At 38.5% G+C, this 24307-nt stretch overlaps 1 protein-coding gene across 16 annotated transcripts in view; it reads right to left on the bottom strand.

Moving 5' to 3' along the window:
• ERC1 (ELKS/RAB6-interacting/CAST family member 1) overlaps nt 1-24307 on the bottom strand; it is a 535673-nt gene that overhangs the window by 216024 nt on the left and 295342 nt on the right. For all 16 annotated transcript variants that reach the window (XM_009217664.4, XM_017945570.3, XM_017945565.3 and 13 more), the window contains one exon: nt 19709-19869. In XM_009217664.4, the coding sequence (XP_009215928.2) occupies nt 19709-19869 (161 nt within the window). The remainder of the gene's footprint in view (nt 1-19708; nt 19870-24307) is intronic.

Here is a 24307-nt window from a genome sequence, read left to right as displayed (position 1 = left end):
AAAATGGGTTTCTAGGAGAAGAAATTACGCTATCCAACCCCTGCACTGAGATGCAAAAGACAAAATGATGTTCTTGAGGGAAAATGGGGGATACAGTTTTCAAATAATAAACTATATATTGGGTAGCATAAGAAATAACTAGTTTAATTTTACATAGTGGAAATTCAATCATATAAAGCCAATGGGAAAGTTTTTATATTACTCAAATTTTATCAAATTTCATATTATCCAGCTGGTGAAAAGACTTACTTTCAGCCATGTATCTCCATAGAAAAAAAGACAAAGCATGGCTACTTCAAGTAAAATAGCCAGAAAAATAACTGATAACTCTATGAGTAAAGCAACTGCATCTTTTTCAGGAAACAACAGAATAGTGCTTGCAAATTTTATGCCAACTGGATAGGTACCATTTCTAAGAATTTCTGGTCTAAAATAAGTTGTTAGTTGCCTGATACACGAGAAAAACTATTACCACTTCCCATACATGAAAAAAGAGACTGTTTCAGATGCTCACAGGAAAAAAAGGTCCCCATTAATAGGACAACTATGTATTTAGAAGTGACAATAAAAATTAGGTTAATAAATTATTTTCCCATAAGTAACAAAGATTAAAGGCATATCTCTCTTGCTATCTTAGGTAAATAAAATCTTTCTTACTAATCAACTAAGGCTGATCTCATACCTCTAATCAACTAAGGCTGATCTCATACCTCTAACACTACTGAAGTTTGACAAAAACAAACATTAATAAATTTAATGCTGTATCAATAGAACAGGGGAGAGAAGTCAGTGGTCAATTTTTCGTGCAAAGTAGTTTTATCTGTTTTACGGCTCTTAGAAATTCTAGGATGCCTGAGCCAGTGCAATTAAGTGACACAGGCAGAATTCAAACCCTAGTACATCTGTTTTTAAAGTTCATGCCAGAAAGGATAGCTAACTGCTAAAAGTTACGAAACACGAACTTGATTATGGGCCTCCTGTATCCCTATAAAATGTTCCCTTTGTTAAGGTGACATTCTCATTCTTCACATTTCTGTGCCTGTGTTTCCTGTTTCCCTCCCTTGTGAGTGACATCACTGGCAGATTTTGAAGAAAGAGGTAAACACATTCAGTTCGGCCCCTTCTGCTCTCCTCTCTTCAGACCTGGCCGCCTACGCAGAAGGTCCATCCCGTTCTACTCTCTGCCACGCAGTAAGAAGCCGGCAGTTACTCAGCTGTGCTGGTGGGCAGACCTGTCTACTTCAGGAGGGATATACTAGCGAAGATACTTGGGCGCAAATATAAAGTCATGTTTACTAATCAGCTTTGTCAGTAATAATGATAGTATTTTCATCTCCCTCATTTGGACTCCCCTGTTGACTACTCAACTGGATCCAGATTCAAGAGGATAAATACAGAAGACCTTTGGCAAGGGATCCACAATCTATCTGCCCATGAGTAGAAATTCAGAAAAGTCTTCTGACTGCATGTGGCACCCTTTAGAGCACAGAACTCTTGCATCTCTCTAATTTCCCAAATGTTTTGGCCTCTGATTATTCACTGAGACACTAGTGATAAAGCAGTAACTACTGATCAAGAACTGTTTAAATGGCCAGGCGCGGTGGCTCCTGCCTGTAATCTCAGCACTTTGGGAGGCCAAGGCAGGCAGATCACCTGAGGTTAGGAGTTCGAGACTAGCCCGGCCAACATGGTAAAACCCCATCTCTACTAAAAATACAATAAAATTAGCTGGGCCTGGTGGCGCGCACCTGTATTCCCAGCTACCTGGAAGGCTGACGAAGAGGCAGAGGTTGCAGTGAGCCGAGATCGTCCCACTACACTCCAGTCTGGGAGATAAGAGCAAAACTCTTCCTCAAAAAAAAAAACAAAAAAACCCAAAAAAACTGTTTAAAGTGTTTTGTATGTATTAACTTCCTTAAAATCCCCTCAGCACTAACATGGTGAAACCCTGTCTTTACTAAAAACACAAAAAATTAGCCAGGCATGGGGGCAGACACCTGTAGTCCCAGCTACTGGGGAGGCTGAGGCAGGAGAATGGCGTGAACCCGGACGTCAGAGCTTGCAGTGAGGTGAGATTGCGCCACTGCACTCCAGCCTGGGTGACAGAGCGAGACTCTGCCTCAAAAAAAAAAAAAAAAAAAAAAAAAAAAAAAAAAAATCCCTCAGCACTAGGTAGTATTACAAATTCCCATTCTATAGATGAGGAAACTGAGTGACTGAGAGGTTAAATATCTTGCTTAGAGTCACATAGATAGGAAACGGTGAAGGCCATTTTAAAGTCAAGTCAGGCCCTCGAGTCTGTGACCTTAACTAGTTTTCGTCAGTTCAGTAGGTCTTAAGGGGACATTAAAAAAAAAAAAAAGAAAGAAAGAAAGAAAAAAAACATCAGAATGCACATAATAAGAATATTGTTTTGTTAAATACTTATTTCATTATGTGTGTGTCTGTTAGAGTGAGAGTGAGAGACAAAAAGGGAGAGAGAAGGGGGAAGGTGCAGAATACTTTTCTTATTGGTGTCAGAGTAAAAAAATAGGCCATTCTCTCTACAGGTGGGTAAAGAAATTCATAATCGTTCTGATAACAACCTAGTATATGATTTACTCACTTCCCCTACAGTGTGACATACGAATAATTATCCCTAAACTAAGACGCCATCAATATCTATTATTAGATAATCTTACTATCTACAATACTACCACAGTTCCCAAACTGTGCACTGCAGCACCTCAGGGAACTCACAGGGGCGCTGCAGAGTCTTTTGAATTTTGAGAAACACAGTGCTGTCAGATAGTGTGCAAATCACTAGCTTGTGGTATTTCACAGTTTAATACGACATCATGCAAAATTATTGTTCATGATATTCCATCTCTTCGAAATTGAGTTTTGGATGGTTGCTGTGTATCTTAGTCTATTCAAGCTGCTGTAACAAAATATCATAAACGAGGTAGCTTATAAACAACAAAAAATTACTTCTCACAGTTCCAGAGGCTGGAAAGTCTAAAATCAAAGTGCTGTAAGGTTCAGTATCTGGTGACAGTCCACTTTCTGGTTCACAGATGGCATCTGCTCACAGCTTTTCTCACACAGTGGAAGGGGCAAATGAGTTCTCTGGGGTCTCTCTTACAAGGACACTAATCCCATTCATAAGAACTCCGGCTTCAAGACCTAATCACTCCCAAAGGCTCCACATCTCCTCATATCATCACCTTGGGGGTTAGAATTTCCACATACGAATTCTGGGGGGATATAACCATTCAGACCACAGCACTGTGACTAAAAGCACAACACAGTTCTGCACAGAAATTAGTATGGAACAAGAAATGAAGTTGGCAGTGGCCAATCTGATTCCAAGGTTTAAAAAACTGTGCCATGCCCAACAAGTACACATTTGATTAGTAAGTAGTAAGAAATTAAAACATTTTCTTTCAATTTATTATTGCTAATATGCCTATTATTTCTTGACATGATTACAAACTGTTGGAACATAACAAACTATTAGGGACTGTTAAGTATTTATTTTGGCCTAAAAGTCACGAAAAATTTAGTGATTGTGCTAGAACCAAGTAATGTTGGGAACCTCTATCCTACTGCAAAGACACTGACTTCCTTTCAGAAAGCTGTAAGATGTCTACCATTCAAGTTTGAAGAATTTTCAAGTATTCTTTCAATTTATGCATGCAGAACAACATAAACTGCTTTAGTTTTTTGACATGTCCTCATTTTAATATAACTGAATAAAAGCATTTTTTTTCTTTATCTCAGGTCTTTATTTGCTGCTAATCTGTTGCAATACTCTGGGATTCAAGGGAAATTTGCCTGTGGAGTAATTGCTACCATTCATGCAAATAATAATAATAACAATAATAACAGCTGAAGAAGAAACAGAAACTCAACTACAAAAACATTACTATTTGGCAGCTACTGATTCTCATCTTACCTCTATCCCTGTCAGGGGTTAGGACACTGCCCTATCTTAAGAGCAACACTGCTATTTTTAAAACAATAAAGTAATGTCTTATATGCACAATGACCATTCACACAAATGTGACCTTTGAGGTTTATCTCCTGATAGTCTGAACTACGTTGTCAGTATTCAGATGGGATTTACAATGAATCAAAGCTACTACTGTTCACACTACATTACGTCTACAATAGAGTGCAATGAGATACCATAATATTTTCATTTGGTACTTTTTATTAGCCTGCACTTCAGTTCAGTTCACTTCTAGTCAATGAAATACACAGTACTTTTTAGGTTGAAAGCCTCTATTTATAATACTGCTTTAAGAAACTTAGATGGAGGAGGAATACCACAGAGGACATCGATCCTCTGACCTAAAAAGCAAGTTAAAAATGCTCAATTTTAAATAAAAAAATGTTGGGTAGCGTAAAGGAATCATCAACCTACCTAAACAATGACTGGTGACTAACTAAAGGGGCGCTCTGGTATTAGTTTAAAATAAAAACCAAACACAGCTCTGGAACAGTCTCATGCTTTGAGAGTGAAAACAAGACAATTTTTAGCAGGATGCAGAAAGGAAGCACCCACAGCTGAAAGTAGGAGGTGAGAAGCAGCCGCAACAAAGAAACTCCTTCAAACCAATGACATCCAAGTTAACTGTGCAGAAAAGTCACTTCACTCAAATTCAATGTGCAACTTCTATTTAATCCCAACTACTAATAAACAACGAACACCTCACCTAACATGTTTACGGGGCCTGTGGACTCATCACTCATACAACACCGCAAAGCGGGCGGCAGGGAGTCGAAAAGAAAGAAAATTCAAGCCAGCTCAACCCAGGGTCAAACCGCAAAGAACTTATTTTACGCAATATTTACTAAACTCAATTATTCTTTTACTGATTGGTCCACAATTAAATGAGCTGATTAGCTATATTCAGGAAAAAACCAAAGTTGATTTATCTTTCCCTTTAAGACAATCAATCCACAGAAACTGACAGCAGCTGAGTTTTAGTAAAACCGCTATCTTCCTAGTAATCGAAGAGATGGGGCACAAATGCACACTGGTGTGTCATCATCAGTCTCCAGGGCCTCACTTGCCCCCGAGCCCGTCAGCACTTCCCAGAACGCCAGCAGGGAAGAAGAGGGCACGTGCCCACAGTATCTCCATATGAAACCCCCCAACTACAACCATGCCAAAGTTCACCTATTGTTTGCCTGTGATGTAGCCATAAAAGTTTATATACATAAACTTTGCAATTATTTGGGTACTTTCTAACAGATGAAATTACAATAAAATTGAGTAATTAACCCACTGAAATATGCATATGTGTCTGGTCAGAAAACTTTCTGGGCCGGGTGCTGTCTCAAAAAAAAAAAAAAAACCCACAACTTTCTGATTAGGCCCTCTTCTACAACTGGAAATTACTGACAGCTTCACACTATATTATTTCATACAATAGGAGTTCATCCCTAGCAAGCAGAGCTGCAGCATCTACGTAATAATATAACAATTTCACTCATCTCCTGATATCTTAAATTGAAGCACAGAGGGGTTTAGCTACATGAAGTCTGCCAATAAAATAAAACAACAACAACAAAAATTCAGACCTAGAAATAAAAAGAAATGTTTTCCAATACAGTTTTACATGGAGAGATGGAAATACACAAGCACAGTGTGACTGTCTTATCTCCGCAGGAAATTAGCAACTGAAAGAGGTTTATTCCTCCAATTTCTACTTCAATATTAACGGGTTGAGCAATTGCCTCATGGAACCAGCCCCTTTAATACCACCTGGTCTACTTCCCAGCAGTAAGTTCCACCCCCAAGCCTGTCATGGCTCATTTGAACAGTACAGTATGCTCCCTCTGTAAGTCTGCTCCTAGAGCTTAGAGAATTTAGGATATAATGAGATACGAAGGTGTTTACCATGAGGTAGAATGGAACTCTGAGCCAAAGCAACAGGAGCTGGATGTCATGAGCAGGCTGAGAACAGAAGGTTTTTTTTTTTTCCTTTAAAGTATACTGGAAAAGTAAACTATTCCAGAAGACGCCATAAAGTTTGGGTAAAGGCAGAAGTTTTAAGCAGAAGTAACTCTTACGGAAACTCCAGAGAACAAAATAAGATTTCAGAAACAGAAATGAAGAGCAGGAAGTACACCTTTCACCATTGCCTCTGCTGCCTTTCCACAGAAAACTGTTGTTTAAGAGAGTTGTAATTCATCCCATCTCATAAGCAATGGCAAAAACTTTGCAACAGATTCTCTATCTAAAAAGCAACAATCAAATCCATCTGATGGATTTTTGAAGACTTCAGGAAGAAAAGAATGATTATAAAAATAACAGCTGACAAAAATTAGGAGAGAAGGAGAAAAAAAAACAACCTAACAGACTGAAAATAGTTTAAATTAGAACCTATACTTGTGATAAATATTGTGAGGAAACCCAACATGTTCCTCTCCTCTTGCTCCAAACACATAAAAATAGTTCTTAAAAAGAAAGTAATAATTAGGTATTGAGCTTTAGCCAAACCAGGAGAAGTGCTAATAACAAAGAAAGAATTCAGTTATAGCTGACGAGTTTAAGTGGAAATAGCTTATGGGAGTGGGGCGAGGGAGCAGGAGGTAAAAAACTGGGTTCTAAGCCTTAGGGAGGAGATCCCAGGATCGGGGCTCAGGAGGAGCCGGAACTAACCTTTCTGCATAAAGTTAAAGAAAGTCACAAAGGTTGACTACCCCTGTGAAAATAGAGACCTTTAGAAAAACTTTACTTACTAGCCCAATGAAGCAACAAAGACTCTTAGGCTATGGGTAGGAAACGAATTACTCACGAGAACTCACTGATGCATGAGAGACACACAGAATAACAAGCACAGAAATTCACATAAAAACAGGTCCAGAAAGAGTGAACATACTAAGTCCCCAGAGAGAGAAACTGGATGCTGCGCCGAAGGAACAGGACTCCCGAGGAAAGTAGCTCCACGGCAGCAGAGCTACCAAAGCAGAGCTATCAAAGATTACCAACCAGATGAGAAAACAAGTCCTCACCTAAGAAGACTTCACATTGTAAAAACTAGAAATACTAGAACTGTGTTAAAGGGCCTTTAAATAAGTATAACAGAGGTTCTCCTAACAGAATGCCAATTATCAGACTCTCCAGATCAACCAGCATTCCTTCTCCCTTCCAGTAAATTGGCTGATACCCAGGCATATTGAAAGATAGCAACTCAGAGACAACTGAAGACTCTTGGCTGCTTAACCAACGTTTTGTGCTTCCAGCTGCTTTTCACGTATCTTTTCTTCGCAGAGTGCCTTAAAGACTATCTCTAAAGCTCAGAGGTAGATGCTGATTAGACTAAGCCAAGAAAGGTAATCCCACTTTCCTTCTTCAGGGACTTGGCATGGGACTCAGTCTGGCCTAACAGATGTTGAGTAAAAGTCTACTGTTGGGGAATGCTGGATATCAGAACTTCTGAGAAACATTTTCAAATATCTAAGAAAGAGACCTAGGAACACGCAAAAGGATGGCATCACTTGACACCAGCCTGAGGACAAAAATCAACAGATAGTTCAATGCCAGTACATCTGGTCAGTGGATAGTTTTTAAAATCTTGACTGTAGTTGTATTTACGCCTCCTGTGCTTTCCTTTTATAGACTATGTTTTCTCACCACAATACAATAATACTGTGAACTCAACAAGAAATACCTCTCTCCCAACTCCCAATTTTATGAAATGAAACCACCACACCCTAGACAGGTTAAAAAGAAACACTCAGAAATCCAGAGGCTTCCTCATACATGGGAAAACAAATATATAGATATGTATCAAACCTTGGATATAGCTAATGAATTTTTTTTTTTTCTTCCTGAGATGGAGTTTTGTTCTTGTTGCCCAGCCTGGAGTGCAATGGTGTGATCTTGGCTTACCACAACCTCTGCCCTCTGGGTTCAAGCAATTCTCCTGCCTCAGCCTCCTGAGTAGCTGGGATTACAGGCACGTGACACCACACCTGGCTAATTTTGTATTTTTAGTAGAGATAGGGTTTCTCCATGTTGGTCAGGCTGGTCTCGAACTCCCGACCTCAGGTGATGCACCTGCCTTGGCCTCCCAAAGTGCTGGGATTACAGACACGAGCCACTGCGCCTGGCCAATAGAATTATTTTTTTTGAGACAGAGTCTTGCTCTGTCACCCAGGCTGGAGTGCAGTGGCGCGATCTCAGCTCACTGAAAGCTCTGCCTTCTGGGTTCATGCCACTCTCCTGCTTCAGCCTCCCCAGCAGCTGGGACTACAGGCGCCCGCCGCCTCACCCGGCTAATTTTTCTGTATTTTTAGTAGAGACAGGGTTTCACCGTGTTAGCCAGGATGGTCTCGATCTCCTGACCTCGTGATCCGCCCGCCTCGGCCTCCCAGAGTGCTGGGATTACAAGCATGAGCCACCGTGCCCGGACTTTTTCCTTAATCTTGTAGTTCAGGGTCATATGTGAAGGTTTGTTATATAGGTAAACCTGTGTCACGAAGGCTTGTTGTACAGATTATTTCATCGCCCAGGTATTATGTCTAGTACTCATTAGTCATTTTTCCTGATGCTCTCCCTTCTCCCATCCTCCACCCTCCAACAGACCCCAGAGTCCGCTGTTCTCCTCTATGTGTCCACGTGTTGCCACCATTTAGCTCCCACTTGTGAGAACATGTGGTATTTGGTTTTCTGTTCCTGTGTTAGTTTGCTAAGGATAATGACCTGTACCTCCGTCCATGTTCCTATAAAAGACATGATCTTGTTGGTTTTTATTCCGTGGTGTACAGACACTACATTTTCTTTATCCAGTCTCCCACTGAGGAGCGTTTAGGCTGATTCCATGTCTTTGTTACTGAGAACAGTGCTGCAATGAACATAGGTGTACATGTGTCTTGTTTTATTTCAAATAGCTTTTGGGGTGTGTTTTTTTGTTACAAGAATGAGTTATATAGTGGTGAATTCTAAGATTTTAGGGCACCCATCGACTGAGTAGTATATATACATGGTACCTAATATATAGTTTTTTATCCATATCCTCCCTCATCTACCCCCTCGGAGTCTCTAAAGTCGATTATGTCACTCTGTATGCCTTTACATACTCATAGCTTAGCTCCCACTTGTAAGTGAGAACATAAGGCTTTTGGTTTTTAACTCCTATGTTACTTCACTTAGAATAATGGCCTCCAGCTCCATCCAAGTTGCTGCAAAAAACATTATTTTGTTACTGTTAACGGCTGAGTAGTATTTAATGATGTATATATGACAGAACAATTGATATTCCTTTGGGTATATACCTAGGGATGGGATTGCTGGATCAAATTGCATTTGTTTTCAGGTCTCTGAGGAATCGACACATTGTCTTCCACAACGGTTGAACTAATTTATACTCCCACCGAGAGTGTATAAGAGTTCCTTTTTCTCTGCAACCTCACCAGCATCTGTTATTTGACTTTGTAATAACAGCCATTCTGACTAGTGTGAGATGGTATCTCATTGTGGTTTTGATTTGCATTTTATCTAATCATCAGTGACTTTGAGCTTTTATTCTTATGCTCATTAGCCACATGTATGTCTTCTTTTGAGAAGTGTCTGTTCATGTTCTTTGCCCATTTTTTAATGGGGTTGTTTTTTCTTGTTAATTTGTTTAAATTACCTATAGATGCTGGATATTAAACCTTTGTCACATAATTTGGAAAAATTATCTCCCATTCTGTAGGGTGTCTGTTTACTCTGTTGGTAGTTTCTTTTGCTGTCCAGAATCTCTTTAGTTTAATTAGATCCCATTTGTCAATGTTTTTGGTGCAACAGCTTTTGGCGTCTTCGTCATGAGATCCTTGCCTGTGCCCATGGTATTGCCTAGGTTGTCTTCCAGGGTTTTTATAGTTTTGGGTTTTACATTTAAGTCTTTAATCCATTTTGAGTTGATTTTTGTATATGGTGTAAGGAAAGAGTCCAGTTTTAATCTGCATATGGCTAGGCAGTTATCCCAGGACCATTTACTGAATAAGGAATCCTTTCCCCCATCGCTTGTTTTTGTCAGGTTGGTGGAAGAGCAGATAGTTGTAGGTGTACAGCCTTATTTCTGGGTTCTCTATTCTGTTCCTTTGCTCTATGTGTCTGTTTTACTACCACTACCATGCTGTTTTGGTTACTGTAGTCCTGTAGTATAGTTTGAAGTTGGGTAGCATGATGCCTCCAGCTTTGCTCTTTTTGCTTAGGGCTGCCTTAGCAATTTGGGCTCTTTTTGGTTCCATATGACAAATTTAATTTCTTTTATAGATAAAGGCCTGTTCCATTTTCTATTCCTTCTTGAGCCAGTTTTAATAAATTGTATTTTTCAAAGAATTTGTCTAATATATTTATTAAATTTATTGATATAAGGTTGCTCAAAATATTCTCTTTTTAAGTGTCTTTAGAAACTGGAGTGATAACCCCTCTCTCACTCCAAGTATTGGCAATTCATGTGCCTTCCTTTTTCCCTTGATCCGTTTGCTAGGGACCTATCAATTTTTTAATTCTTTAAAGAACCACGGTTATGAATTTTGTGAATTTTCTCTGTTGATTCTCTGTCTTCTAAGTGTTTGATTTCTGTTATCTTTACCATTTCAGTTATCCTACTTACTATGGTTTGCTCTGCTTGTTTTTCTGGTACCTTAGTGTAGAAACTAGATCAATGAATTTCAACCTTTCTTCTTTTCTAATATAGGTATATAAAGGTAAACATTTCATTCTAACCACTTATTCAACTGTGAAACACAAAATTTCACATTTGAATTTTCATTCAGTTCAAAATGATTCCTAATATTCCTTCTTCTCTAAGCCATGGTATTTAGAATTATGTTATCTAATTTCCAAACATTTTCTAAGTATCTTATTAACTTCTAACTGAATTCTACTATTGTTAAAGAACAATTCCAACATATCTCAGTCTTCTGAAATTTACTGAGACTTACTTTTAAGGCCCAGCATATGTTCTGTATCTGTGAAACTTCCATATGCACTTTAAAAAACATGTATTTTCTTCAGTTGTTAGATATAGTATTCTATAAATGCTAAATAAGTCAAGTTAATAGTCTTTAGATCTTCTGTATTTCTGATTGCTTTTGTTTATTGACTAATTCTATCAGTTTCTAGGGAACAGAGGTCAAAATCCCCAGTGATGACTGGTGACCACAGATCTGTTTGACCTTTAGTTCTGTCAGTCTGTCCTTCATGAATTTTAAAGCTCTATTAGATATATATTTATAAGGATTATTATGTCATTCAGATGTGTTGTTTGCTTTGTCTTTATGATATGCTCTTTTTTTTTTTTTTTATCACTGGGAATACTCCTTGTCTGGAAGTCTCCTGTGTCTGATATTAATACAGCTATGCCAGGTTTCTTATGATTACTATTTCCAAGAACTACCTTTTTCCATTCTTTAATTCCAGCCAGTGTTTATGATAGTATAGGTCTTATGTACAGCACACAATTGAGCCTTGCTTTTTTTTTTTTCTAATACACCCATTCTAATATCTCTGTCCTTTACTTGGTGTGTTTAGCACATTTCATTTCACCATAAACATTGATATGGTTGAATTTAAGTCATTCATTTGTTGTTCCTGTTCTTTGTTCATTTGTTGTTCCTTTTCTGCCTTTATTGGTTGGATAAATGAAATAATTTTTAGCATTGAATTTTATTTCCTCTATTAGCTCTTCAGGTGTTTTTTCTTTTCTTTTTTCTTTTTCTTTTTTTTTTGTGACAGAAGTCTCGTTCTGTCGTCCAGGCTGGAGTGCAGTGGCACCATCTTGGCACACTGCAACCTCTACCTCCCAGATTCAAGCGATTCTCCTGCCTCAGAATCCTGAGTAGCTGGGATAACAGGCACCCGCCACCAAATCCAGCCAGTTTTTGTATTTTTAGTAGAGATGGGGGTTTCACTGTGTTGCCCAAGCTGGTCTCAAACTCCTGACCTCAAGTAATCTGCCCGCCTTGGCCTCCCAAAGTGCTGGGATTACAGGCATGAGATATGGTGCCTGGTCGCTCTCCGGGGTTTGTAAAATTTTTCTTGTTATTATTCTGGTAGTTGCTCTACAGCTAACAATATGCACCTTATCAAAGTCTATTTAGATTAGAAATTGTACTACTTCACATCTAACACTTCATAATTTTTTTCTTTCTTTCTCTCTTTCTTTTCTTTTCTTTTCTTTTTTTGTTAGAGACAGGATTTTACTCTGTCAATCATGCTAGTGTGCAGTGGCACAAACAGAGCTCAGTGTAAACTCAAATTCCTGGGCTCAAATGATCCTCCAGTCTCAGCTTCCCAAAGCACTGGGATCACAGAATGAGCCACCATGCCCAGCCAACACCTCATATTTTCTACTTCACGAACGTAACAACCTTACAATTCTACCTCCTAATATTTTGGGATACTGTTGTCCCCTATCTCTCACTTTTACACATATTATAAATGCCAGCTCATCATGTTATTTTTACTTTAAAGCTTTAGTTGTCTTTTAAGGGAATTCTGAAAAGAAAAAATACATTTTCTATATGTATCAACAGATTTACCATGTCCGTATTTTCTTTTTTTTTTTTGGCGGGGGGACAGAGTCTCACTCTGTCACCGAGGCTAGAGTGCAGTGGTGTGATCTTGGCTCACTACAGCCTCCATGTCCTGGGCCCAGGAATCCTCAGTCTCAGCATCCCAAGTAATTGGAAAAAAAGGTATGAGCCACTATCTTCAAAAGAAAGAAAAATTTCTTTTTTTTTTTTTTTTTGTAGAAACAGGGTTTTGTCATGTTGTCTAGGCTGGTCTCGAACTCCTGGACTCAAGCGATCCTCCTACCTTGGCCTCTCAAAGTGTTGAGATTACAGGCATGAGCCACAGTGCCCGGCCCATGTCTGGTGTTCTTCATTCCTTCCTGTAGATTCATGTTCCCATCTGGATTCATTTCCCTTCAGCTTGAAGAACACCCATTAGCATTTCTTGTAACGTGCTTTCTAGAGATGAATTCTTTTCATATTTGTTTATATGAAATTGTCTTTATTTAATCCTAGTTTTTAAAGGATCTTTTTCTCTGGTTACAGAATTTTAGGCTAATTTTTTTTTTTTTTTTTAGTACCCTAAAAGAAGTTCCATTCTCTTCAGGTCCTCACTGTTTCTGAGAAGGACTCAGCTATCATAGTTTACCTTTATGCGCTGTGCCTTTTTTCTTAGGCTGCTTTTATTTTTCTCTGCATATTTTGTTTCCAGCGACTAGATTATGATATTTCTAGTTGTGATTTTTTATTTTTTGTATTTATCCTGCCTGGTTTCACTTAGTTTCCGGGATTTGTAAATCAAAGATTTATGGTTTCAAATTAAATTAGAGAAATATGTTGGTCATTTTTAAAAACTATCTTTCATGTGCTTCATTCTCACTCTTTTATCCTTCTAGTGTTACAGTTACATGCATGTCAAACCATTTGAAACTGTCCTACATGTCACTGAGGCTCTGTTCATTTGGTAAAAATCCTTTTGCTCACTGTTCTATAAACTGAACAATTTCAATTGATCTATTTTGAAGTTCACTGACTCTTTCTTTTGACAGCTCTAATTTGCCATTAAGACTATCCACCAGGTCGGGCGCGGTGGCTCACGCCTGTAATCCCAGCACTTTGGGAGGCCAACCTGAGGTCAGGAGTTTGAGACCAGTCTGACCAACATGGAAAAGCCTCGTCTCTACTAAAAATACAACATTAGCCGGGTGTGGTGGCGCATGCCTGTAATCCCAGCTACTCGGGAGGCTGAGGCAGGAGAATTGCTTGAACCAGGGAGGCGGAGGTTGCAGTGAGCCGAGATGGCGCCACTGCACTCCAGCCTGGGCAACAAGAGTGAGACTCCATCTCAAAAAAAAAAAAAAAAAAAAAGACTATCCAATAAATTTTTCATTTCTATTTCAATTATCAAATTTCCATTTTCATTTTACGATTATTACTTTTTCGAGATAGGGTTTCGTTTTGGTGCCCGGGCTGGAGTACAGTGGCACAATCAAAGCTCACTGCAGCCTCAATCTCCCGGGCTCCAGCGATCTTCTCGCCTCGCCCTCCAAGTAGTTGGGACTATAGGTGGGCACCACCACACCTGGCTGATCTTTTAAAACATTTTTGTAGAGACAAGTTCTCACTATGTCAAATTTCCATTTTAAAATAGTCTTCCTTTCTCTGTTGAGATTTCCTATCTATTCCATCACCAACATGGCATTTTTCTCCCATTCTTTGATGTCTATTTATAACGGTGAATTTAGTTTTTTTTGTTTTTTCTGCTAAACCGAATAGGACTCCTCAGAGGTGATTTCTACCGCACGCTCCTTTTCTGCTCTACAGATCACGTGTTCCTGACTCTTTGCATGTCTGGTAATTTTTAAAAGTTCAACATGGGATATATTGCAAATATGGTTCTGTTAATTTCTTCTGAGGAGCAGTGATTTTTATTCTGGTACATGCAAGTCAGTTAATAGTCGACTCCCTGCACTTGTATAGGTTTGGATTTAACCTTTGACAGGCGGATCTGCTGAGAGCTCAGGATATTTCCCAGGCTTCTCCATCTCAGTGAGACTCACCGTCCAAATCTGGTCTACCCTGTAAGACTTAACGGGGGCCTCGGTTTACTAGTCTTAGCCTGGGTCTAGAGTAGGCCTGATATTAGAGCATGGTCCTTGCTCCTAAAACCTATCTTTTTTGTTATCTCAGCTAGATAACTGAAGTGAACAAGGATTTCTCCATGTTGACTGGGTTGGAACTGCAGATCCCCACTGCTCTAACATTACGATTCCACTCTCATTCTGTAGCATCTAATCTCTGGTAAGCCTTGGGCAGTCTCACTCAGTGAACATGTAGCCTAGTCCTCAGCCAGGAATCATGACGTCTGGCCTCTAACTTCTCCGCAGTATACTGTTTGTATATGAATTACTTCCCTGATTTACACAGGACATTTATGACTGCAGAATCAGGGGACCTCAGGAGGTCATCTGGCCAAAGTACACAATTTTAAAATCGATGAGGGATCTTAGAGATTTAGGAAACTCTTTCAAATCTGAGTGAGAAAACTGCAAACCTGAAAAGTTAAGTGATTTCTCCAGGTACAAATACAAAAGTACAAATTGGATTTTCAGTTGTAAATATCACGCTTTGCATGCATTCAGCTCTACCAACGTAAACGTGTTTTTTTAAAAAATCCATTTGATCCTTACAACAACTTCATGAGATGGGTCTAAGTATTATTATGCCTGTTTCATGGGTAAGCAAACTGGCTCCAAATGTAAGCACATCCTTTGCTACACAGAGCATCTAATACTCTTTCATTCAGTAACTTCTGAAAGAAAAGCTGATGATTAAATGGATACGTTACTATCTTTGACATCCATAGCTTGAGGGGAGTTTTACCTATTTGCAGAGTGAGTAGCTACCTATAGGGTACACTCCGGAGGACAATGAAAAAGATGGTCCTGAAAGGAAAATTTAAAAACAAACAAACAAAAAAACATCAAAAATCCAAACAAACCCAAAAACACCTGCCATACTGGTAAATTATATATCAGATTTTCTTCAAATGGTTATTGCAATTAGGTTAAGGCATCAGGTTACCTACCTGCAATAATTAACCTTTTAAATGATTCATTTATATTTAACAAAAGGGATCAGGGTTGATCCTATACCTCCAGCAGAGAAAAAAAGAAAAGATGAGGAAAAAGTAGGACAACAATCTCACTTCCTTCCTCTTGTGAGCAGTAGATGACAGACAGTCTTAATTTCATCCCTACACAGGTAAGCACACTTTTACATGTGAACCATATATTGATAGAGAGAGAGAAAGAATTTTGAAAGTTGAAAACAAGAGGGACTTTGGGGGCCTTTACCTGAAAAGTTTAGTTCTTTATTTGCTAGACCTTATTCCAGCCACTTGAGGCTTTTAACATAAAAATATGATTAGAAAGCATGGATTTTTTTTTAAAACATGGTTTCTTCTATTTGGAAGTTATTTAAAAATAAGTTTAAAATTTAAAGAAGGAGAAAGTCAAAGAACATTTAGGGTTGTTTGTAATTTATTCCAATTCAGGTCACAAGAAAGTAAATAAATTTCTACAGGATGTGCCGTATAAGAGCACTGAATATCAGGGCAGAAAAAAAGGGGAGCAGAATGAGACAGTTAAGCAAAACTGAGGAGGAGTGTCAAGGGATAGCTGATTGTAGATATAAACTTTGCTTTATAATTTTAACTAGTCCCAGACCCACCAATGCTATTTGTTTATAGCTAAACTGTACAACATATTTTGTTTTCTTTTCCAAGTGTAAAATAATTTTATATTAATTTATGTGGGTTTCCTACATAACATTCAACCTCAGTATTCCAGCCCATTGTGAAAAATGCTTCCAAGTCCACTAAAAGTCTTTTATCATATGTGTACAGACTTTTTAAAAAAATGGCTTTTGGTGGAAGTATAAATAAATATGACTTTGTGAAGAGTAAACACACTCTTACGTAACTCAGAATGCATTTTCATTTTTATTTTCCCCCCTAAATTGTTACTAGGATATAATCTGAATAACTATATACAATTTCGTGGTTAATTTGGAACACTATGTCATAAATCCCTAATGAGATTTTTTTTTTTTTAATGTCAGCAACCCCATAATTTTTTTTTTTTTTTTGAGACAGAGTTTCACTCTTGTCGCCCAGGCTGGAGTAGAGTGGCACGATCTCGGCTCACTGCGACCTCTGCCTCCTGGGTTCAAGTGATTCTCCTGCCTTAGCCTCCTGAGTAGCTGGGATTACAGTGTGTGCCACCACACCTGGCTAATTTTTGTACTTTTAGTACGTGTTGGCCAGGCTGGTCTCAAACTCCTGACCTTGTGATCCACTGGCCTCGGCCTCCCCAATTGCTGGGATTGCAGGCGAGAGTCACCGCATCCAGCCAGTTTTTTATATTTTTAGTAGAGACGGGGTTTCGCCATGTCGGCCAGGCTGGTCTTAAACTCCTGACCTCAGGTGATCCACCCGCCTTGGCCTCCCAAAGTGCTGGGATTACTGGTGTGAGCCCCCACGCCCGGCCTGTTAACAGCTCTCTTAATTGCAATTGTTCTCTACTTTTCTCTCCTGTCAATAATTTTTAAAATGTCAGAATTTAGTACTGGACTTCTCTTAGGTACATATGAAAATTTATCCTCTGTTTGTGGGAGACCTTTTTTCGGCCAGAAAGCATCTCATGAGTATATAATTTAACACAGAGATAGTTGGATTTTTCTGCCAGCTTTACTTGTTTCCAGAGAAGACCAGTCTTCCAAACATGTCTGTCTAGTCAGTTCAGGAGATTTTAATATTTTTCATTTTTCACCTGTGTTGACATCAACTTTTAAATCATATTTATTTATTTTTTAAGCTCCCAATGAGTATAGTGATTTGTTTAACTTCTACTCGTTGGTTTCATTCTTTGAACGACTTACAACTAACTGCCTGCATATAGGAGGCTACCTATTGAATAGCTCTAAACTCTCAATGAAACCAAAGAGCTCTGCCACCCCTTCCCTGAACAAACCAGTTGTCAGGGCAGTCAAATTCACAGCTTAATAAAAATTCTATTAAAAATAAAAAATGGATCTTGTAAAATTTATTCTGAATGCTGATGTAGGGTGGGACTGCAGGAGGAGTCTGAATGCAGGGCAGTGTCGAATGAACTAGCTCATCTAGAATTCTTAATAGTGAACCTCATGACCTCAACTGATACTTAAAATTTATTACAGTTATTACAGTTGTTATTTTATTATTTTTCCCCTGCTTCCTTTTATCCTTTCTTTCTTAAGGGAAAAAGGCTAACATAAAAGTGGAATAAAAAAGTAATGGTTAACAAAACCACAGCATAAGGAAGAGAAGAACCATTGTGGGATCTGCCAATAAAAATGTTCCTTCTCTTCAGGGCTGGCTAACCAACGCAAATGTTTCTAATGCACCACTGGCAGGCTACCAAGTGAACCGTTTTACGTCTCCCCAAACTTACGGTCACCATTTATCTGTAACAGACGCTCAAAAATTACAATAATATATGCTAGGAATGGAGAACAGCTATTAATTCATTTCTCTTGGCTTGATGAGGTCAGGATTATTCCAGAAAACAAGGCTATTCTAGTGCTTTGCTGAAGAATTTTCTATACAAATGGGCCAACTACTTTTCCTCAGGGAAGACTATTTCTTATTCTAGATCCAGAGTCACACATATGCATGTTTCAGCCTCCCTGCACATTTCATTCCCCTCCTATTTCCGCCTCTCAAGCTCTCTAGGTAGACTAAGTGTTTTTACTTGTTCAATGATCAATAATTGAATAATTTAAACCTTTAAAATATGGTGGGTCCTGCAATGACTACAGAGTGAAGAATCTAGTGTCATTGCCAACAGTCACAGGGACGACTTCCCTTTCTCCACTTAAATTTGCAAGCTTTTTTCTCATGATGCTACTTGGAATCCTAACCTCTCTTAATTCTCCCCATATGCCAATCCACTTCTGGCTTCACTTATGCATTATTTCCAAGACATATCACCTGTAATGTTTTTCTAAAAGGATAGAATCTCAGCCTTGCACTATAGCCCAAGAACGTGAAAGCACAGAGGACACCTCAACATTCTTGGGTTGCAGTCACAATATCGCAATCATCATCTCCCATGAGAATTCATGCTAAGGTATCATGGTAAGATTCTGTACAGGTCTATTATTCAGGTATTCAAAGTTTACTGATATTTCAAAGTAGCAGAAAAGTAATCTGATGTCAGTTTAAAGCACTAGTTGGAGTGAAAAAATTTTATTTTAGGCCAAAGACAGACTGTGCATTTACAGAGAAGAAGTGAGCAAGGATTATGTGAGAGAGAACTGACAGCGAAAGGCTGCTGAAGTGGGGACTTAAAATCTGTGACAGAAATAAGAATCTGGCCTTATGAAGGAGAAGAAAACCTATCCTCTGAGACAGAAAAGAAGACAACAAAAATAAGATAACTGCTGACATAACGAAGGTAACTGAGGGATCCCACGATAGACCTGGTTTCAGTAAAATAATAATAGGGCCTTTAGGTAAGGGGAAGGCAGAAAGACATGTTTGTTTTAAACAGAAGGTTACTGAGAAGAAAAAGAAACATCTACTATGTATTAGCAGATGTATACATGCTTCAGAACAGATTATAGTCTCAGCAACCTACAAAATGTGGGGGAAGCAGGAAAATGCTGTATAGCAAAGTTTTGCTAAAAGTGACAATTTTCTAAAAGTTGGTTTCCAGTGTCGCAAAATGTTAACTATTGAATCTTGGAGACAGGTATATGGGGGTTCATTCTCTCTACTTGTGTGTACCTTTGGAAATGTTTACAATAAAAAATGTGTTTAAAAATTGCCTCGTCTTCCTACGACCTCAGAACCAACAGCCCTCTTCCCGGTAAGCTCACCATTTTGCCTGAACTTTCCAGAAGATTTTAGGAATCTCAGAGAGTTAATTACACACAGATACGTACATGCCAGAGGATTTAAAATTCATTAGAGGAACCAAAAATATTTCTATTTGATCAGGATTTGTTCCACCTTTGACCAAATTTATTCTAGAGAGTGAGAACTACAAGTCAGCATTAAAATTAGGTAAGTGTACTGGGGAATCAACAGAGCCAGACGAACACAGGGAGAAACAGCATTCCCACCAAGCAAATGCTTGAAGAGTAAGACACAAACACTTACTTCATCTCCAGAACTTCCTCTAAGTGCTTCCTTCTCTCCGCCCGGAGATTAGTCAAGTGAGTCTCCTTTTCTGCCAGAGACTGTTGGGTGGAGGACAGCTTTGCTTTCATGGACTCTAGTTCCTGCTTTACTTTCTCCATGGCCATCAGTAACTCCTCCACCTATCATGAATATGGGAAGGAGAAAAACAGAACATCTCGATCAATTAAAGTCAGAGGACCTGGGGAACAGGCAACTCCTGGGTCCAGAAAATTGAGGAGACACGGGAACACATTAAAAATTCTGTACTCTTTCTGGATCAGATATGTGTATGTATATATCAAGAATCAATATAGCAGATAATAACATCCCTACAGTATAATAATTATATAGTATATAATTATACTATATAAGTTTCGGTCAGAAAGAACTTAATACATGCAAGGGTGTCGAGTCATCAGTTAACAAGCCGCACGCTGCCACCGACAATACCTTTTAAGGAAGTTCTCTGGAAATGACCCAGAAATTTCCATGGAAATAATATAATACAAATATAAATTTAAAAAAACAAAATAATATACAGAATGATTTTAGGAAATAAAATACATAAACTTGGCTAATGTTAATAACAGATTTCCTGTATACATAGATGAATAATTTTTAGTCCTCTAAACTAAAATTTTCCTATTTACATCATTAAGAAGAATTTCTTTTTAAAGAAACTGCTAGAATTCAATCAGACAATTTCTTGCTCTAAATCCAGGTAGGTAGGGTTTCTTTTTTAAGGAAGGCAGGAAGGAAATATATACCTATATACCTATATAGATGTGTGTGTGTGTGTGTGTGTGTGTGTATGTGTATATATATATACACACACCGGATAGAAAGGAGACAGAATGCTTTAAAAATGACATGGGGGGGGAAAAAAAAAGCCTTGACAGAAACAGACCTGAAAAACAACAAACAAAAAACCACCAGAGAAGAAAGACGAAATGCTAAAACACAAGGAAAAGAAACTAAGAGAGCAACGTAAGTACTTTATCAGTAATTTCCACTTATTCCAGGTGGCTACCAAATCAGAATTATTTAAATAAACATGTTCATTTTAATTCAGAAGCAAATGTAACCAAACAGCCAACTGCATCAATTACAAGAGTTTATGTTAAGTTGTTAATTGCCAAGAAATAATCTTGGTAATAACCAGACTTTTCAGAAGTAAAGGGCAGGGCAGGTAGAGGCGGGGCATTTGCCATTCATTGACTCCTACATAAGCCCCATTTGTGTGAGGCTAAAACAGAGAAGCCTAGAGTCAAAAATCAGCATAACAAATCAAAGTTGTTTCACTGATCCTTGGAAATTAGTGCTTCATACCCAAACAAAGTTTCCATGTTGATTGGTAACAGCTGTTAAACAATGATAGTAAGCAGATACATTTAGTTTTTTTGGCACCTGAATTATTTTATCCTTCCAGAAGTCAGCAAGTAAAATGTCTTCTGCTAACAGCATCCTCACAGTCCCAGTTGCCATAAGAATACATTGTTAAGGCCAGGCGCTGTGGCTCACGCCTGTAATCTGAGTACTTTGGGAGGCCAAGGCAGGTGGATCACCTGAGGTTAGGTGTTCGAGACTAGCCTGGCCAACATGGAGAAACCCTGTCTCTAATAAACAAAATGTATTATTGCTATGTAATACATTGGGATATGTATTCACATATCTGCAAGCTTTACATGAACATATACCACTGATTCAATTTTATCAGTTTAATTCATGTAAAATTTTATCTAAATAAAATTTAGATTATTTTATCTATTTTATCTAAAATAGGGTACAAATAATACATCAAGCTATGTTTTTATAACATAAAATCAGTAATGGATAAGAACCATTTATAGGAGCTCCAATACACAAAGCACAGGATGTGTCCATCTTTCATGAACTTATCTTAAACAGATCTCAAAAAATCTTCCTCCCATCCTGTCTTTTGCCACTCCGGGCAACCAACATTGTCACTTCCTTACATAACTTCGACAGATATTTTACATATACACCAGCAAGCATGTATAAATAACCTATTCCTCCTTTTTCTACACAAATGCAAGCCCATTCCATACATACTCCTATGCATTTAAACATTTGAGGACACTTTTTATAAAATATAAAATAAACATAGAAAAAAATACACAAATAAAAATGTACAGCCTTAAGAATTTTCTGAGTGAACACACGTATGTAACCAGCACACAAAATAAACTAAACGTTACCAGTAACCCAGAAACTGCCCGCATATCCCCTTTGCAGATAAAGAGTAACTGGAGTAAAAGAGTATTCTGTCTTTTAACACTCTAGATTAATTTTGACTGTTTATTTTTCATTTATACAAATGAAATTATGTAGTATATAATTTTACAGATTTTTAAAATCAGTGAGATTCATCCAGGTTGCACAATGCAATGATCATTAACTATATGGTATGCCATTGTGTGAAAATACCAACATTTACTTAAAGCACTTGTAATAATGAGCAGTTCTTAATTCTAATGGAGTTTAATCAATTTTCTCCTTTATATTTCTTATATGCTCAGAGCATTTCGTATACTGAATAAGATTTTCTCTACTTCAAGGTCACGAGAATACTCTTCTATCCTTTCTTATAAATGCTTTATTGTTTCATGTTTTCATTTACAATACATATGCAACCGATTTTGGCATACATTGTAATGGTTAAAATTCATTTTTATTAGTATGAAGATAGAAGAATTTCAAAAGTCATGGTTAGAAGAAAGTTACTACCTACTTTGCAAAAGATTACAGCTTTACAGACTACTCATAAATTGTAGGAAAAAATTTAGGGTCCAGCCCTACGGGGCCTGTGGGTTTTCTCTGTGTGTGCAGAGATGAGAGATCACAGAAATAAAGACACAAGGCGAGATAAGAGAAAAGCCAGCCGGGCCCCAGGGACCACCGAGACGCAGAGATGGGTAGTGGCCCCGAACGCTTGCACTCGCTGCTATTTACTGTGTTCTAGGCAAGCGGGCAGGGTAAGAAGTGTGAGTGATCTCAAATGACTGATAAGGTCACGCGAGTCATGTGTGCACCAGACAGGGGGCCTTTCCCTTTAAGGTAGCCGAGGCGGGGAGGAAGGACAGCATCCGTCAGCATTTCTTGTATGCACTTAACAGAAGGATCAAAAGACTTTAATACTTTTACTAATTCTGCTACTCCTGAGAGGAGGAACCAGGTGTACAGGTGGAATTTGAACGTGGACAAGGAGCGTGACCACTGAAGCACAGCACCACAGAGAGAGGTTTAAGCCTCTGGATGGCCGTGGGCAGGTCTGGCTAATGTCAGGCCTCCCACAAGAGGTGGTGGAGCAGAGTGTTCTCGAACTCTCCCAGTCTGCTAAGTACTGGGTGCCTTCCCAGGCACCAGCGCTACCGCTAGACCAAGGAGCCCTCAAGCGGCCCTTATCTGGGCGTGACAGAGACTCACGCTCTTGTCTTCTGGTCACTGCTCAGTGTCCCTTCAGCTCCTAATTCTGTATGGCCTGGTATTTCCTTAGGTTATAACTAGAGAACTGAGATTATTATAATAATAAAACAAACAGTAACACTACAAGCTAATGATTTATAATATTCATATATAATATCTCTATCCTATTTCTAATATAACTTTTATTATTCTGATTATTTTCTTTCTTATACTGGAACAGCTTGTGCCTTCGGTCTCCTGCCTTGGCACCTGGTTGACGTGCCTCCCACAAAAAAAGATTTCACAATGTTTTATATTGCACATAACTACCTTACATTTTATGAATGAGCAATGCAAAATATTGCATGCAAAAGAAGGGGCCTACCATATGCATGCATTTTAGAATCAAGAGCAAAGCACACATGTATATACTCACTATCCAGGAGCTTTGTAAGTGCAACTGCAACTGTATCCTGCTGAATCTCCCACGAAAGGTCATCAGCATTCTTAGTGTTATACCCTTACATGTCTTTATTTTTACCTCTAATGTATACATGCCAAAATAAATCACTGATTTTTTTACCAGTTTATAAACTTCATATAAACAGTATCTTCTTATTTCATCCAACATTATGCTTTTTTGATGCTTTTTTTTTTTTCTTTTTTTTTGAGACAGAGCACTCACTGCATCCTCCATCTCCTGGGCTCAAGCAATTCTGATACCAAAACCTGCCAGGAAGGAAGGGAGGGATTCAGGGAGGGAACTAACTGACTACAGAGGAATATCTCCTATACAGATGCGAAAATCCTCAACGAAATACTAGAAAACCAAACCCAACAACATGTAAAAACTGAGATTTATCCCAGGAATACAAAGGTGGTTTAACATATAAAAATGAATTGATGTAATTGGCCTGGTTTGAACATCTGTCCCCTCCAAATCTCATGTTGAAATTTGATTCCCAGCATTGGAGGTGGGGTGCCTAGTGGGAGTTATGTGGGTCATGGGGCGGATCCCTCACAAATAAATTAATGCCCTTCCTCGGGGATGAACTGAGTTCTCATTCTATTAGTTCACTGAGAAAGAACTGGTTGTTAAAAAAAGAGCATGGCACCACCCTGTCTGTCTTGCCTCCTCCTACCATAAGACCT

The sequence above is a fragment of the Papio anubis genome, chromosome 9, assembly GCF_008728515.1.
Source record: "Papio anubis isolate 15944 chromosome 9, Panubis1.0, whole genome shotgun sequence".
Lineage (NCBI taxonomy): Eukaryota > Metazoa > Chordata > Mammalia > Primates > Cercopithecidae > Papio > Papio anubis.
Note: the sequence above shows the minus strand (reverse complement) of the source record. Positions and strands in the feature narration are given on the sequence as shown.